The sequence below is a fragment of the Canis lupus genome, chromosome 25, assembly GCF_003254725.2.
Source record: "Canis lupus dingo isolate Sandy chromosome 25, ASM325472v2, whole genome shotgun sequence".
NCBI classification, from domain to species: Eukaryota; Metazoa; Chordata; class Mammalia; order Carnivora; family Canidae; genus Canis; species Canis lupus.
In genome coordinates, this window is record NC_064267.1 from 32,999,754 (window position 1) to 33,017,919 (window position 18,166).

At 33.7% G+C, this 18,166-nt stretch overlaps 1 protein-coding gene across 2 annotated transcripts in view; it reads right to left on the bottom strand.

Annotated features, from left to right (window-relative positions):
* Nucleotides 1-18,166, bottom strand: part of ADAM7 (ADAM metallopeptidase domain 7) — a 61,614-nt gene that overhangs the window by 2,353 nt on the left and 41,095 nt on the right. The window contains exons 11-21 of one of the 2 annotated variants that reach the window (XM_035718628.2): nucleotides 17,916-18,046; nucleotides 15,949-16,123; nucleotides 14,329-14,418; nucleotides 13,141-13,336; nucleotides 12,633-12,735; nucleotides 11,469-11,658; nucleotides 6,253-6,333; nucleotides 4,933-5,011; nucleotides 4,314-4,419; nucleotides 3,848-3,947; nucleotides 129-194 (exon numbers count right to left, since the gene is read on the bottom strand). In XM_035718628.2, coding sequence (XP_035574521.2) covers nucleotides 129-194; nucleotides 3,848-3,947; nucleotides 4,314-4,419; nucleotides 4,933-5,011; nucleotides 6,253-6,333; nucleotides 11,469-11,658; nucleotides 12,633-12,735; nucleotides 13,141-13,336; nucleotides 14,329-14,418; nucleotides 15,949-16,123; nucleotides 17,916-18,046 — 1,317 coding nt within the window. The remainder of the gene's footprint in view (nucleotides 1-128; nucleotides 195-3,847; nucleotides 3,948-4,313; nucleotides 4,420-4,932; nucleotides 5,012-6,252; nucleotides 6,334-11,468; nucleotides 11,659-12,632; nucleotides 12,736-13,140; nucleotides 13,337-14,328; nucleotides 14,419-15,948; nucleotides 16,124-17,915; nucleotides 18,047-18,166) is intronic. The other variant, XM_049101306.1, reaches the window with a different exon arrangement.

The following is an 18,166-nucleotide window of genomic DNA, read 5'->3' on the forward strand; positions in this document are numbered from 1 at the left end:
AAATCAGAGAGCTATGTTATATTATTGGACTTATTCAAGGAACCAGCAAACGGTTAAGTGGCACCAAAATTATTATTGAAATGGCCACGGATCAGTACAACTAACAGAAAAGAAGTAAGGGACCATACCAGTGTGATGTAGTGTGGACTTGAAAAACTGGTGGGAAGCCTCTCCAAGGACTCTGCAGTTCTTTGCTAGTGAAAAGAAACTCTGTTAACCTTCAATTTGTATTTAAACAAATGTGACTGTTTCTTAAGTGTGCTATATAAATTTTCTAGGTATCTCTGGAATACAACCTAGTAAATGGGAACAATATTCTTTCCTAGGCTATTCTCTTATAATGAAGGAGTCACAATCATACACTCGAGATGAGTGGGAGTTTCTTTACATGTGATGATGAGAATCACACAAGTCTTTCAGCCTCCAAATCTTAACTGAATTGTCCAAATGTCTGAAATCCCGCTTTTTGAACCTTGAAGATCTTTGAGGACCTCCAAAACTTACTGTTGTAATATAGAGATGCCTGGATGAGGTTATCTTCTTTAAAGTGTTTTCTGTTAGCCCATAGTGGACATTTGTACAACTAGAAAACATGATCCAGTGGAAACAGGACCTACCTAGGAGAGGTACTGAGTGCCAGAGGAAAAAAATAACTAAGCATCATTAATGTAACAGGGAAAGGACATCAAGAGACTTTTCCCAAACTATAATTTTGCTGAAAACTGGCCTTTGATGGGTAACTAATGTGTCAAACAAGCACCAGCTAAATAACTGCTATTTATAAAAATTTATAATGAATAATACTCAAAGCCTAAATGAGAGATTTGACACCATGAGCTCTCCTGTATAATCTGTGTTTATAACATATTATGGTACATATACCATTAATAGTGAATTTAACTTATACATATATCTAACAAATATTTATTAAGCTCCTCTTCTTTATTCTCTCATTTAACTACAATGCCAAAGCATTTAAGGAACTTGCATTCTAGAAATGAAATAAATATGCCCCAAACTCTATGTGATCCTCTGGTTGACTTCTGTGAATTTTCATCATTGATCACATACTCAGGCTCCTTTCAGCTGACTCTCTTCTCTGGGAACACAACTGTTTTTCTTATTAATTCATAAAGCATGTTAACACATATTAAGTGCTACATATATAACAAACACTGTGATAAGTACATTTACATAGTTTCTTATTTAAATCTCAAGGCAAATATACAAGATTGGTATTAGCATCATGTTGTTCATATCACAAAATCTGAGTGTAAGCCTAAAAAAATTCCACACAATATTTTCCATCCATTCCAGTGGACAATTAAAACTTGCTTTTATAATCTTGGGGTCATCACTGGTATAATAAAAAGTATAAATAAATAAAATAGTAAACCATCATACAACCAGAGAAAGATTAACTAACCATCCATTTCAGTGGAAGTATTTCTGGTATACTGTCATATATGTATTTCTGGGGATTAAGTGGGACCATGTTCTGTAATATTGTGAAGTAACAAACACAGGGATTATGAGACATGTAGAGTTGGGGCAAAGCATTCAAAACTTGTGGATCTGTGTTACCAGATCACCACTAACAACAACAAAAAAATCCTAATTTAAAAATACTAGCATTATCATATTTTCATCAACATATGCATCTGATAATGGTCAGCTAATATTTAGCCTCTGAATTTAAGGCTTATTTTCCCTCCTTCAAGACAGTCCTCTTGGGAAATTTCATCAGTATTGTCTTATCAATAATGCTTTCTTCACTGGTTAATTCTTTTTAAGGGAATGACTTTGTAGCTTAATTTGGACATTTACAGTTTTTTCCATGAACTGAAGGCACTGGAAATCATAGCTGTTATTAAATGCAGTAAACAAGCTGCTAATTGTAGGGACTTAACCAAGATTGTTGGTTTTTCCTTTAGGTTTTCGTATATTGCTAAAGCTGTTATTTCAGTCAGCTTTTTCCTTTAGTGTAAAATACTATTGGCACATAACTGTAAATATTTTCCCATGTACATATACAGATTGCTGTTGGGTGTATTCATATGACAGGAAATGCTGGGTCATAAAGTTTATGCATGATTAGTTTTAATACTTAGCACCAATTTTCCCCATAGTTATACTGTTTAAACTCGTTAGCTTTGTATGAAAGTTTTCCTTGTCCATATCCTCACAAGTACTTAGTATTGTTGTCCTTTATTTATTTTTAATCATTTCATGGGAAAATACAATACAGATAAAACACACAAAAAACTGGTTCATGGCTTATTGACCAATTTTAGGTAAATATCCCTGTTATCACTCCCTTGGCTATGCAGTAAAACTTTGCCACTTCAAGTTTCGTATCACTATTTTCACCTACAACTTCCCTCTAAATTAGTCACATTCCTGATTTAAAATAATGACCTCACTGTTGCATGTCATTATACTTTTACCCCCAAACATTTACCTCTCAAAACTATAATTTAGTTTGTACATTTTTTAACTTTAAATTTTTTACTAGGAAAAATACATATATTTCTGTGTATATTGCAGTTTGAATTAATTTTGTTTATGGTTTGAGGACTGAATCAAAGTGTCTTTGTACATATGGATACTTTACTCTCCTGTGAAGTCACCTTTGTAATTCCTGACAGTCATGCTGTCTCTCTTATTTTTTTCTGCTCAGTCTGCCTGGAAGTTTATAAGATTTATTAATTACTAGAAAACCACTTTTGCTTTCATTGTTTTCTTATGAGTTTGTTTGTTTTTTATTTTGTTGGTGCCCAGTACTTACTGTTTTCCTGTCTAACTTGCATGGAGTTTTATTTGCTTTTCTTTTTTCTTCTTCTTTTTCTTTTCTTTTTTTTTTGTTTCTTAAAATGAAAGCTAATATCATTGATATGACACTTTTTTTCTTTTCTGGCATAAGTATTTAGTGCTATAAACTTCTTTAATTACTGATTTCACTACTTCCCACAGATTTTGGTATGTTTTGTTCCATTTTCTTTTAGTTTAAAGTATTTTCTATCCCCCCTTTTGATTTCTTTTTAAAGATTTTATATTTTCATTCATGAGAGACACACACACAGAGAGAGAGAGAGAGAATGAGGCAGAGACACAGGCAGAGGAAGAAGCAGGCTCCATTCAGGGAGCCTGACATGGGACTCGATCCCGGGGTCTCCAGGATCAGGCCCTGGGCAGAAGGCGGCACTAAACCACTGAGCCACCCGGGGCCACCCTGATATTTATTTGACCCAAGTGCTCCTTAGAATTTCTTATCTAACTTTCAATTAGGGATTTTCCAAATATATTTCTGTTAATTATTTTTAATACAATTTTACTTTGAGAACATATTTTGTATGACTAATTCTTTTAAGTTTGTTAAGACTTCTTTTACATCCAGGGTGCCTGGGTGGCTTGGTGAGTTGAGTATCTGCCTTCATTCAGGTCATGATCTCAGAGCTCCCTGCCCAGTAGGGAATCTGCTTCTCCCTCTTCCTCTGCCCCTCTTACCTGCTCATGCTCTCCCTCTTAAAAAATAAATAGAATCTTTTTTTTTTTTATAAAAAAGCTTGTTTTATATCCCAAAATAGAGTTTGTGTTTGTAAACTTTTCCAATAGTGCACAAATATTCGTTAAATATTTAATGAATATATACTGCTTTGAAATAGTGTCTTGGTTTGCTCATGTCTTGCCATCCTTTCCTTCCCCACATGTGGATTGTAAGCTTCATTGGTGTGGAATCATGTTAAACAGTTCTTTTGCATCTCCCATGTCTTAGGGTTAGTTCCACTTCAAAACATATACAACTACTTTTTAAATAAATTAACTATTAAGAATGACATCTCCTTACATGGAGGGGATGAATATTAGGTAAAATTGGCTCAGTCCTTGTCTGCTGGTCATCACCAAAGTATCCTTTATTCTCCACTCCCAGTGAGTCTGTAGGTGGGCTGTCAAGAAGGAAATTGAATATTAACATAAGCTGTAGGATAAGTCTGTGGTTAATATTTAATCACTTAGGTGATTTCTAAAAGATTGATACTCAGGTTACACGCTCTAATGATTAAATCTGAGGTAGGAACTAAAATTAGCATTCTTTTAAAAAATCTCTGATTCCCATGTGTAGCAAAGTTTGGGAACCACTGGAATAGGCATTTGGAGATGAGAACATAAATATCTAAAAGTTCAATTTACTGTTACTCTTACTTTGTCCTCAGTAAGGGGCTTATACTTCACCCCCGTGGAGTATCATCTATGGTGATAAAGGTTATATATTCTCAGTAATGGTTACATTTCAACACATAGAAAAAACATACCTTTGAATTTGCTTCAGCTTAATGCATTTTTGGTAATGAATTAATAATATGACAACCCCAACACCAAAAATAACCAGGACAAGCATAACAGCCAGGATGGATATATCTGCAACATTAAAAAGCATAATAAGCTTTAGCCAGGACATCAACTTTAGGACAGTGGAATATTAACTAGAGCTGTTATAATCCAGTTTCTCCCTTCCTTAAATGACTTTAATTCCCCCTTCCTCCATTTTTAAAAAAAATATAAAGTAAAAGATCCAAACATTTTAGAAATTATCATTGTGTTAACCATTGGCACTCTACTCAAGAGTCCACTATGTTTAAGAACTACAATCAGCAGGAAATGTTTTGACTCCTTTATTAATTGACTCTAGGAAAGGTTTTGTTGTGTTATGGATTCTTAGAAGACCTAATCCAAATTTAACTAGAAGAAGATATGTTAATTCTAAAAGGCAATTGTTGTAAATTCAAGTTTGGGTATTTAAATATGCAAAATAATTAAAACATCATGCAAATCTATGCAGAAATACAACATACATCTATTAGACTTCGGAAATAAGGCAAAAATGTTTAGGCTTTTGATATATGCAAGATATTATATTTCTAGGATGCTCACTGGTAACATTTAAGTTTTCTTCCCAGTCCACATGTTCCTGTTCTTCCTTACACTGGCACTGAAGGTCATGGCCATCCACCTGGAAAAGCAGTCAGTCATATAATTTTATCAGATTATGTGTGTGTTTTGCACCTCACATATCTTAGTTCTACATCACACATACACACACACACACACACACACACTTTTACTGATTAGTTAACTAAACTGCATACCAGAATAAAACTTTAAAAAACATAAGCAAACAAAATTACAAGAAGCAACTGCTTTTGAAGATGGCCTTTGGACAAGAGAATAATTCTAATAAATTAAAAACCAGAGGAACAAGATGGTTTGACTTATCTTTCTAGAAGGCATCAATCTATTAAAGGAACAAGCCTGCTAGAGTTACACATATATCTAGACTGCAGGCTCTAGCTGGGCTTAGTAGTAATGAAATAATATTAACATGAGAAAAAGTGGTGGCATAATGTTTTCATCAAAAAGTGTGTGTAACGATTAAGAATAATGCATTCTTTCTGTATTTAAATCTCAGCTTTTCTTTCACATAACATCATGGACTTATTCTCCACAATATAAAAGTAGGTATAGAAATTGTACTCACCTTTTAAGCCTCTTCTAAAGCTTTTAAATGAATGTATATGTAAAGTACTTGAAAGAGTACCTGATATATATACAACTTTATATAAGTCTTATTGATTAATTGGGTTAAGGGGAGATATTATCCACAAATGCAAACTACTAGGTACTGCTAGTACTCGGTAGTGTTAATTGAAATTATATACATGTGTGAGTGTATATATATGTATATACATATGTATGTATATGTACATATACATACATATATACAATTATATATGTGTATATATATGTATAGACATATACACATACATATATGCATATATACACACATACATACATATTATATAATATTTTGTTGATTTGTCAAAAACTTAGGTTAATGTTGACATTGGCATAATTTAACTATAAGTGACACTATGATAGATACAACTTTAAACATCAGGTTTAAACTTGATATGTACTAAGTTACTGGGTTTCTAGATTACCAGTCCACTAATAAAATATATACTTTCAATACTGGCAATATCTATGTATAATACTGGTTTGGATATTTAGATTAGTTTTATGGATGATCCATGAAAAAATGGATCCCAAATGTATATTTAAAAAATCACCACACACACACACACACACACACACACACAAACACATACACGCATACACTCCATGCTCAGGAATGAAGTCCTTTGTAAATAAATGACTGGCAAGACATTAATTTAAAAAGCAGTCCAATCTTACAGCATTTTCATTGCATTGAGAAGAGCAGTTGGTTGAATTGTAGACCTTTTCAAGTTTCATACATTCACCATTGCTGCACACCTGGAAATGAAGTTACCGATATGAATTAATAACTTGTTCTTAGAATGTACATGATTTTCGTATTGAAAAAAAATCACATGTAGAATATTCTGTAGAAGAAAGAATTCTCCATAAATGTTTGATAGATATTTGAAACAAAGATAGTGTACATTTATTGTTATATACAAAATCCTTAAAATATCTATATCCTTACTAATTCTTCAAATGTTAATTTATCAAAGATTTTATAATCATAAATGAAATAATTTCTTTTTATTACTTGTATCAAGTGTTCTTTTGATTTGGTAACGATCTTTGCTTGCTATATCACAGTTACTGATTAGGCACTTGTTATTGTCGTGTCAATTAATCTTATTTATGCTTATTAACTTTAAAAAATTTGCTTGTTATATTTTGTACATTTTATAACCAAAATATTGTTGTTTTTGTTGCTTATAATTATTACCTGGCTTATCTTCACACATTTAATTTTTACCTGTCATTTTTATTTTTACCCATTTCTTTTAAAAACTTGTATCAGGAAATATTTTTTCAACTCTATTGGGATATATCACCCCACCTCTCTTGGCCTGTAAGACTTCTGCTGAGAATTTTATTGATAGTCTTATGGTCATTCCCTTAGATATGATGAGTTGCTTTTCTCTTGTTTTTAAAATTCTCTTTTTGTCTTTGGCTTTTGACAATTTGGCCATAATCTATCTCTGGATAATCTTCGGATTGGTCTTGCTTGTGTTTTTTTGAGCTTTCTGAATCTAAATGTCCATATCCTTCCCAATATTTGGCAATTTTTCAACCATTATTATTAAAAATAATCTTTATTCCTCTTTATTTCTCTCTTTTCTCCTTCTGGGACTCACATAATGCATATATTCATTTTTTTTGTCTTTAGTATCATATAAAGGCTTTCTTCACTAGTTTTCATTCTTTTCTCTTTTGTTCTTCCAACTAGCTAATTTCAAATGACCTATCTTAGACTTCGCTGATTTTTTCTTCTGAATGATCCAGTCTGCCATTGAAGCTGTGGCTGGACCAAGATCTTCAGGTCTGCCTCCAGGGATATAGATAAGTCTGATGGGTGCCTAGAAGATGTTGTTGGTAACAGTACCAAAGCCAAATGGGGTTACAGCCAAGTAGCAGGAGACATGGGTATTTATGGGGTCTGTAGCTAGGATTATGGTCAACAAGCTTATCACCCAGCAATGGGCCTCCTTCCTCAAAATGGACTCCATCAGTGTTTTGCAAGATACTACCTGGTTTCAAAGCTCCTACAAAGGTGCTTTTTCCATGGCTGGCTACTAAATTATTACTGCTGTGCGGAGATACAACTGGGACACTTCTTATTCCACCATTTTGCTGATGTCATCCCCTGAAAAATCTTTTCAATCCACCAATTCAAAGCTTACTTTAACATTTTAAATACGGAAATTTTATTCTACTTATATTCATTGTGATAAGTGATATGTTTAATTTTACTCCTTTCATTTTAGTATATTATTTTAAATGTTAGACATTTTAGCTTTTTTATCTTTATTACTTTTTCTGCAATTATTTGAAAGCCATATGTCTTGTTTTCTAAACATTGATTCATTTTGCATTAAAACATTTAAATCTTAATCACTCTATCATTGTCAATACCAAATAAGCATTAACTCTTCCTTATGTAAGCTAAGACATTTGTCACATTTTTATTCTTTATTTTTCTTTATATATTTGTTTGAGAAAATTGAAATTTGAGATTTCTATAGACTGTTATTCACTATTCAATGCTTTATAATCTTATAATAAACATATTAATAATAAATAACTATAATTTATTCAAAATTAATATAGACTTTCTGGCTTGCAACTATTTCCTTAATATTCTCTCTACTCATTTAACTTTTTAGTTTAATTCATTTCTCAGCTGGCTAGAACACTTTCTTGACTATCTTTCTTTTCAGAAATAAATGCTATCTAATTTACTGTAGTTTTTTATAGTCATAAGGTGTGTGAGGACGTCATCCTATTTCTTTCTATATGAATAATAACTTGGCTGCAAGTATGGTTTTAGGATTCCAATACTTCTATTCCCCAAAGCTCCACAGATTTTGCTGCAATATCTTCTGGCATTTCTTTTTGGAGATAAATGTAATAATGGCCTGATAATTGTTGTTGTTGTTGAAAAGTGCCGCTTGCCTTCTTTAGTGCTTATGTGACATTTTCTTTATTGTTGACTGTATGCTGTGAGGATGATTCTAAATGCTCACCTCCTTCTATGAATTTTTTCTGGTACTGAGTTTTTATTTTATACATTCTTCAGCTCAGCGATTTTTTTGTTATTACATCTTCAATCATACTTTTACTTATGTTTTCTTTATCTAGGATTCCTATTAAAACAGTATTAGATTTCTTAGGACTATTTTTCCTGCTTGTATTCATTTTCTTCTTTATTTTTTTTTTTTTTATTTATGATAGTCACACAGAGAGAGAGAGAGAGAGAGAGGCAGAGACATAGGCAGAAGGAGAAGCAGGCTCCATGCACCGGGAGCCCGACGTGGGATTCGATCCCGGGTCTCCAGGATCGGGCCCTGGGCCAAAGGCAGGCGCCAAACCGCTGCGCCACCCAGGGATCCCCATTTTCTTCTTTAGAATTCCTTTATTTCATCCTTGTGTGTTAAGAATTTTAACTTCTAATTTACTATTTTTTTGTGTTATCCATTTCATGGTTTACTGCTCAAATTACAAATAAATCAGTAGTTATGATTTATTTTGTAATTTGAAGGCAGTGCTTGTTTTCAAATAATACCATTTTTATAGATTTAATATCCATTTAAATCTGATTAAAATATAAATTTAACTTTTTTCTAAAGGATTTCTCTCTTTTCTTATGTATATGTGTTTCATAGGGGAAGATCATCTATGAGTCCTCAGATTAATCTCCATTGTTCACACTGTTGAATTCTTTTATGTATGTTGCTATTTGTCTTCTTTCTAATCCTTATAGAATGGATTTTCCTATATACATGATCAATGAACACTGGAAAACACTGTGTAAATCTATGTAAATATCTTTCCACATACTTCAGGTTCAACTAAAGGGAAACATTGAAATGTTCCTTTTTTGATTTTGCCATATTTATATGTATATAAATGTTTATATATAAAGAGAAAACTATAGAGACAGGTTTGCGGCAATTCTTTTGTGCCAGTGAAGACTAGTATTCTCTCTTCCCTTCCCCTTCTCCTCTACTCTTCTTCCTTTTCCACTGTATTATTTTCCTTATCTATGCTGCAAGTTCTATAAGGAAAAAAAAATCCGGGAGCAATGGGATATGTTTGCCCTCATTTCTTATGCCAAATTAAAATTGACCCAGAAAGAAAAAATATTAAGAGAAACTAGAATGTTTTATTCATTTTAATTTACTCATATATAAAAATACTATCTCAATGTAAAAATGAGATGAAAAGTCTATAATTAGTATCTTTGTGATACCTCTATAAACTGACATTTGCTATTCATAAATTCCATCATTGTGAAATAGTTCAATAACTGGCACCATTATGATTTGTATGCTTTTTAAAAAAGATTTTATTTATTTATTCATGAAAGGCACAAAGAGAGAGATAGAGAGAGAGGCGGAGACAAAGGCAGAGAGAGAAGCAGGCTCCATGCAGGGAGTTGTGGGACTTGATCCTGGGTCTCCAGGATCACTCCCTATGCTGAAGGAGGTGCTAAACTGCTGAGACATCAGGGCTGCCCTGATTTGTACACTTTTATACTAAGACTTCTCCTGAAACAATAGGCCCTCTATGTGGCGGCATATGGTCACAACATACTTATAAGATCAAGATGCAGTAATAGCTTCCATATAAATTCCTTTGCTTAATCCCTGCCACTCTTAATGGGTTCTATGAAGGGTAAGTCATACTTTTGCTTAGTATTTCTGGATGATTTTTCTTACCCGATGTGAATAGAAAATTGTTTGATATTTTCTCTAATCTAATGCCTCATACACTCTATCATTGAAAGTCATTGAACTCTCTAGTATGTGGCTGGTACACATACGTACGTAAAATTTTACAAATATACATTCCTCACAATTTTGATATTTAATTATTTTAATGGGAAATTGTAATACTTAAAAATATGGATTTGAAATATAATCTCCATTAAATTATTAAATTCTAATTCCTTCCTTTACATTCTGGATTTTTTTTCAATTCATTTTTCTATCACATTATATGCATGATACTATGTAATGTTTGTGGGTGGTGGTATGGGAGAAGAGAAGCTATATCACAGACAGTAACTATAGTATTTTGAAATAACTGATTTTTAAAAAGTATTATGTTTTCTATATATTCCTGTGTTTATAAGCTTTGATGAGTTGGCTGTTGTTTTTAGGATGCATCTAAATTTTCCACCTTGGAATGATAAACCTCTTCTGATCTGGCCTTACTCTAGCTGCTCAGCTTCATATTCTGACATTTCACCCAAAGCTCCAGTAACATTGAAATTGTCAGTTACATGACTATGCTATACATTTGCACCTTTGCATATTATGTAGGTATTTCTTTCTAAAAAGCATTTTCTCATTTTGTCTGCATTGAAAAATGTTCATAATGTCAAAGTTGAAATATCACTTGTGTTGTCCAAGTAAAGTCAGTCACCTCTTGTTTTGGACTCAAATGTGCATTGGTCACACCACTATAAAAGCACTTGTATTAGATTGTAATATATAATTCAATCTATGAAATTCTCAAGTACACTCATCTTTATATCATTTGTGTCTAGCATGGCCACTGGCACCATAGCATGTGCCCAGTAAATAGGAATGAATGAATAAAATAAATGAAGAACATATGGCTACTTCACAGTCAAATTAATTAAAAAAATTATGTCTATAATTTCACTAGATGTCTACTCTAAGATACTAATTAGCACACTAATAACATTTGCATATCATTTTCTATAACAGAGATTAGACAAAATGAATATTTATTATAGTGTTATTACTACTTTGCTCAATTAAAATAAAAAGTTACCCATTTGTTTCTGCTTTTCCATATAGAGGCCCTCAGGAACCAATTAAAAAATAATTTTTTAAAGTGGCTGAACCAAGAAGTTTTCATAAAACAGAGGGCTTTCATCTTACCATTCCATCTCCACATTTTGTTCCAGGAGCAACCAGGCCCAAATCTTTAGAATTGTGGTATAAAATAAAAGTTTTGCACTCTGCAGTGACATTCTGCTTTGAAATCTTCTTAAGGTGATTGATCTTTTCTTTCCCAAGTAGTGATGAATGCTGCCCTCTACTGCAGTGTATCTTTCCACATTTGACATCTCTGAAGGAAAGGAAGAATATTCTGTCTTGGGACCAGGAAATAGAACTTTATAGAGATGAGGCTGGCAGTATAGTGGTGTGGCCTGGTCACTTTTCTCTAGACCCAGGCTCATCAGTGGGTTGCAAAAGCACCAAGAGAGGCAGGATGAAAGGTTAGACAAAGTCCTGACTTTGGGACCTGTGATGAGTAGGTGAAGATGTAAAATAATTGTATTTCTTTGGAGTTCTGTGATTCTCACAAATCCATATTAGCTCAAGTTTACAGAAGAATATTTCCTATTAGTAATTTGAGTTTGTATAACTTTCATCAATACGTTAAGATTTCTCTCTTATTCTTTATTCTTTCTTGCACAGAGCACATCAGTTAATTCTCACACACACAAAAAAAACTATGCATTTGCTATTACTATTATACCCATTTTATAGATTAGGCAAAAATTGGAAGCTAGAGGAAGTTAAGTGACTGCCGAGTTTCACCTCGTATATATATGAGCAAAGTTGAACTTGACCAAAGTTTTCTTTGTTGTTTTCAGTCCAATCCCTGTTTTATGGCACAGAAAAAAACCTTTCTGAGTATAGCAAACCTGGAAGAATGACACAGCTAATGCTTTTTAAAATCAGATCTAGCTTCCACTTCTCTCCTTCCTTCCAATTTCAAGTTCTACTTTTCTTTCCTGTTATGGCTTCACTTATTCCTTCTTTCTGTTTCTTTTCCCCCATTCCACTGTATCTTCCTATTGTTTTTTTGGCTTCTCTTCCTCCCTTTCTTTCCTAAGAAATTTATCTCTTTCTTATCTTTTCTCCTTGTTCTCCATGACCTTCAGCTCATAGTATGTAAATACCAGTTACACAGACAGGGATGTGTGCTCATTCCCTCACCCCCCCTCTTCCTAATCTCCTCAGTAAAAAGAGGTTAGCAGCTGTCAGAACAAGAGCAATTTTGATTTTGCAAAAACACTCTTAAAAAGCACTTACTTCTCTTCACAGGGAATTAAGCTGTTTTCCTTGTTTTTGCAGTATCCAAATCTATTTCCTTTTTTATTCATCTCATAGCAGAGATCAGAACTGTCTTTCACCTCTAGGATCCAATATGGAATAATTAAAGTAGAACAATAAAAACATGAATGTTATAAATCGTAAAATATCTTATTTTTCTAATGCAATTGAAATTTCAGTATTAAGAATTGGTAAGGCAGAACGGGAAAAATAAATCACTCTAAAGCTATCCTATTGCATCAGGAGGATATTTTAGGGAGAAGTATGGATATAAAAAAGTAACAAACATACCTTAACCCACATACTGAGCTAGTTAATGTTAGAGGTAATATCAACTAATATTAACGGTAATATCCAAAGAAATTCTAGGTAAGATCTGGGAAGAATATCACAAATGGCATTATCTTCAATCTTGTCCCTAAATTTTTACAGGATAATAATAGCTATTATGTTTATCAGCTGTTCACTGGAGTGAATACTCTCTCACCATTATCAAAGAATTCAGAGCACTGATCATCCCGGGTGGGACATTTCCCCATGAAGCAGTAGCCTTTTGCATTCTTGCAAGGAAATCCATTTACTTGGAATTTGTCCTGAGGACATGCAGTAGAGTGACCAGTACACACTTCAGGAAAATCACATTCATCTTTTGCTGGTCTGCATATGGACCCTGATTTTTTCATCTGTTGAAAAAAAAGACTAATAAATCTTGGACACATTAGGTATGTTAAGTTTCAGTAAGTAGGGGAAAGTTTGACCCACTTAATTTATCTAAAAATAAATGTTTTAAGTTTGGATCATGACTTTCATCTCTATTCCACTGAGAATTATTATCATTTGTAAATACATTTGGTTTTTATGTAATTTCAGGAAAGACACGATGGTGTTTTTGAAAATCTGTATTAGAACAACATTGGGCAGAGTTGGAACAGACATAAAATGGAGAAATGAGCAAGTGTTTTGTTCATTTTGCTCTAGTACATACCATCCCCAGCACACATACAACTGGGAGCCCCTACCTATCTATAATGAGGAAACTCCATTCCCAATAAATCAGATCTCTCCATATGAACTGGAAAAATTCTCTGACTCATTCCTGGAGGAAAGTGCATTATTCAGCCTCTCAATATGCATTTGATTGTAATGAGTCCTAGAAAGATTTGAAAATGAATAAGACATGCTTCCTTTCCTTTGTGAGTTTACAGTACAGTGAGTTGAAAGAGATGTCATTAAAACTTTGGACAGAGTCATTTGGATTCCTGATTGCCTTACCTAGGAATATATTTCCATGTACTAGTCACTCTCACTTTCCAAGTCCTGTATGATCCTTTTCCCTTCTAGTTCACTGTTGTTGGAATGCCACCCCTCCCTATCACCACATCTGAGCTGAGGTTAAATAAGTTGGTAATGATTTACAAAGGAACAAGAATAATGTTGATCATATAGCTCTATTCCTAAAAGACCAAGTGATACCTACATGCTTCTTCACTTTCCTGACCATGGGATTGCCCAGGACTGAAGTCAGAACATCTCAGAAGAGGTTTTATTTGGGACAAGCAAGCCTAACCCTGATCTGGGATTAATAGTGTAGGGTCATTCAATGGATGGCCAATTCTGTGGTCCTATGTACACTTAAACTGAAAATGGAAAACCCATTCCTAGCAAAGGTCCTTACCTGACAAGATTCACAGCATTCTCCTTCTGCACAAGTAAATCCTGGCTTCAACACACATTTGTTTGCATCACAGCAAGGATTGGTACACTCCTGGAAATAATCAAAAAGATAAATTGTTTTGTACTTAAGGTCCTGTTTAATAAGTTGTTCTGTGTAATTTATTATTACTTGTCTTTCAGAGAGAGAGGGGGAAAATCTCAAGCAGACTACCCACTGAGCATGGAGCCCAATGTGAGGCTTAATCCCAAGACCCTGAGATCATGACTTGAGTCAAAATCAAGAATTGGAGACTTAACTGATTGAGCCACCCAGGTGCCTCTATTTTCTTCCAAATTGGCCGTTTAGTACTCCATGCTAATGAATTTTCATCAGCAGTATACAAAGTTCAAAGTTTCTGACCTTCCGTTTTCCTGATGATTTCCATTCTTTGAAAGGATCTTGCTACTTCTCAATTCTAAAAGTTTAATAATAGAACTTCTGAAGATCTAATTTCACATTTTCCTCAAGATTTTAAGTATTTCAAGTGGAACTTTGTTGTTTTTAATACATCATTAAATAATTAGCAGGAAGGATGCTTAGGGCCTATGTACTCTAAAAAATTAAAATAGCAAAAGAAATTGTCTGCATCCTGTATTGTAAGGTACTTCATGTGTTGGAATCAAACTGTAGAACCATTCTAAAGAATGTGCATAGGCAAAAGCACCATTTTCCAAATTTAAGAGCCTCTTTACATTTAATCTGAGACATTTGAAAACTAGTTGTTGCAACTTCTTTACATGTCACTGTCCCCACTCTGATCATATAGTCTCTGATTCACTAGGCTATTAGACTTATTTTGAATTAGTGTCTAAGTGTACATACTACAAATGTCGTCTTCAGACCAGCAGTATCAACATAACCTTGCAGATTGTTAGTAATGAAGGATCTCACCCTCACTTCAGGCCTACAGAATCAGAACCCATGTTTTAAAAATGTTCCCAAGTGGAACTTGGGAACTTATATATATATAATTATAAATATAAATATTTATATTATAAATATAATAATTTGAGAAGTGGCTAAGATCCATACCTATATGATAGGCTCTTAAGAGAAATAGCTTCTATGTTGGAGAAAAGCAGATTAAGAATTACTTTAAAATTTATCTTAAAGCCATGTTCTAAATGTTCCAGAGACCAAGGCTGTAATAAATATGTGGAAGGTTAGAAGGGTTCTTCTCGGTTAAGACAGTTTTCTAATGACATGAACTGTCCAACTGGGATATAGACCAGTCTTATAAGGCCCCAAGTAAAGCTCAATTGCCTGACTGTGGAGAACAGATTCCTATTATGCATGAGATCAGACTTAATGGCACCTACAGGCCTTTCTTACAAGAAGAACCAATTACCATATAAACCAGGCAAATGCGGTACTGTGGATCTCCAGTAAGATCATTATACAGTTCATGACTTGGTAAGATGCCTTGTAATGAGGCCACACCAGGGACTCATTTCAAAATGAGACAAAAAACACATTCTTTAAAACTTTACAAGGAATATCATGGTTGTTTAATGGCTACCTCCTTGCCTACGTTCAAGCTAAGCATAAACTTTGTAATTTAAAGATATTATTTGCAAATACCTGAATGGAGCCACAATCACACTCTTCTCCTTCATCCAACTTCTTGTTTCCACAATATGGGTAATCACTTAACTTATCAGAAAATGGAATATTGAACATGCATGTGGGATTATAATTCTTCAGGTGTTGCAGGTACTGAATTCTGTTGCATTTACTAAATTTTATTGCAGGAATGCTAGATTTAGATGAATTAAAAAAAGATTAATTTTATCAATACACAGTGGTGGAACAGCTATGAAACTTTTATGAAGAATTTAGAAAGGATAAATATAAATGAAGAACTCTAAAAGTTCATTTACTTCTCCTACTTTGCTTTACTGTTATAGGAGAGTAGCAACTGCGCTTTTGTTGTAGAAAATGTCTTATTGAAACAGCCAACACATGATATTCTGGTAAACATACTCTGACTATATATCCTCCAGAAAGTCCTTCCAAAGCCCACAGTTCAGACTGAATGTGCCTGCTGCTCCTAGATCACTTTTTATTTGTTTCTCTTGACATAACCTATATATTTGTTTATCGTTTATACAAGATTACAAGCTTTTCAATGCAGGGACTATATTTTTTAAAAAATAAGCACAAATTAATATAGTGCCTAGCACAAACTAGTTCTCTATAAACATTTGTTGAAATAAATCATTTATTTAGGATTTTCTTACACATCATAGAATGCACTATACTTCTCAAAAGTTTAAAGATTAATAGACTAAAATTCATCTCCCTTCTGTCTTCCTTTTGCTTTGACTCCCTTGCCATTATTGAGACATGATGGACACAGATGAACTTTTAGAGTCTTAAATACATTACTTTGGAATGGTGGGGCCCTGAAAAATACTGCTAATTATGTAGATAATGCTATCAATTTAAATATCAGTTACTTAGTTCTTTTACTCTACACCAGTCACTGTGCTTGGGTGCTTTCACTATTTCATTTAATCAATATGGAGAAGTACTGATCATCATCATAAACACTTTTCTTATATGCAATGTACTGTGTATTCTCTGTGAGGGAGTTAAAATATGTATAAAGTTTAGGACCTCGCTGCAGGTAATTCACAGCACGATGGGGAGATATAGGACATTCATTTGTTCTGTAACTATTTATAGAGTACCTAGTATGTATCTGGGGCTTTTCTAGATAGTGTGATAAAACAGTGAAAAAAAGAAAACAAAACCCTCTGACCTCATGAAATTTATATTTTGTTGGAGGAATAAAATAATAAGTAAGCTAAGTAGGTAAAGCATAGACTAAAGCATATCACTTTAGATAGTAATTAATACCAAGAATGGAAAAAACAAAACAAAAAAGGAAAGGATGGATAATGACATAGTATGTATTTGAGGAGACAGGATCGAAAAATTGGATCCGGTGGTTGGAGAAGGTTTGGCTGAGAATAACATTTGAGTAAAGATTTGAAGGAAGAAAGAAATTAGAGTTTTTTTTTTTTTTAAGATTTATTTATTTATTTATTTATTTAGAGAGAGCGAAGAGAGAGGCAGAGACACAGCAGAGGGAGAAGCAGGCTCCATGCAGGAAGACTGATGTGGGACTCGATCCTCAGTCTCCAGGATCACACCCCGGGCTGCAGGCGGCACTAAACCGCTGCGCCACCGGGGCTGCCCAGAAATTAGAGTTTATAGCAAAGATGATAAAACAAGGCACATGGAGTGTATTTTTCTCCTTAGCACCTTAGTATGATTTACTAGTTAATCATTGTATACTTTTGCAATATACTCAGATGGAGTTTTAGAATTTCTTTCATCATGTCACTAGGACAGATACTATGAACTGATAAGATTTAGCCCCCAAAGGGAAATAGCCTATCATGGCTGGTTTTGTAATAGACTTCATGGAATATATTAGTAAAATTTTCACATAATAACAATATATACCCACAATATGGAGTTCTAATCAAGAGGCATGCCCAAAATATTTAAGTGTCTTCTCTACATTGTTTGAGCCTTACCTTCCACCACGATCCATCACACATCTCTCAAAATTACAGGTACATGGGTAATCATCATGCTTCATCCCAAAGTTATGCCCCAGCTGATGTGCAATTCTGCTTGCAACTACATTTAGGTCAGGCAAAAGATCCTGAGGCCAAGAAAAGATGTACGCTAGAAATCTCTATAAGATAATATACTTTAGTACATAGTGTTTTGAACTATTGGTTGAGATCTGGTTTCTAGCTTCTGATTAACTAGAACTTATTTG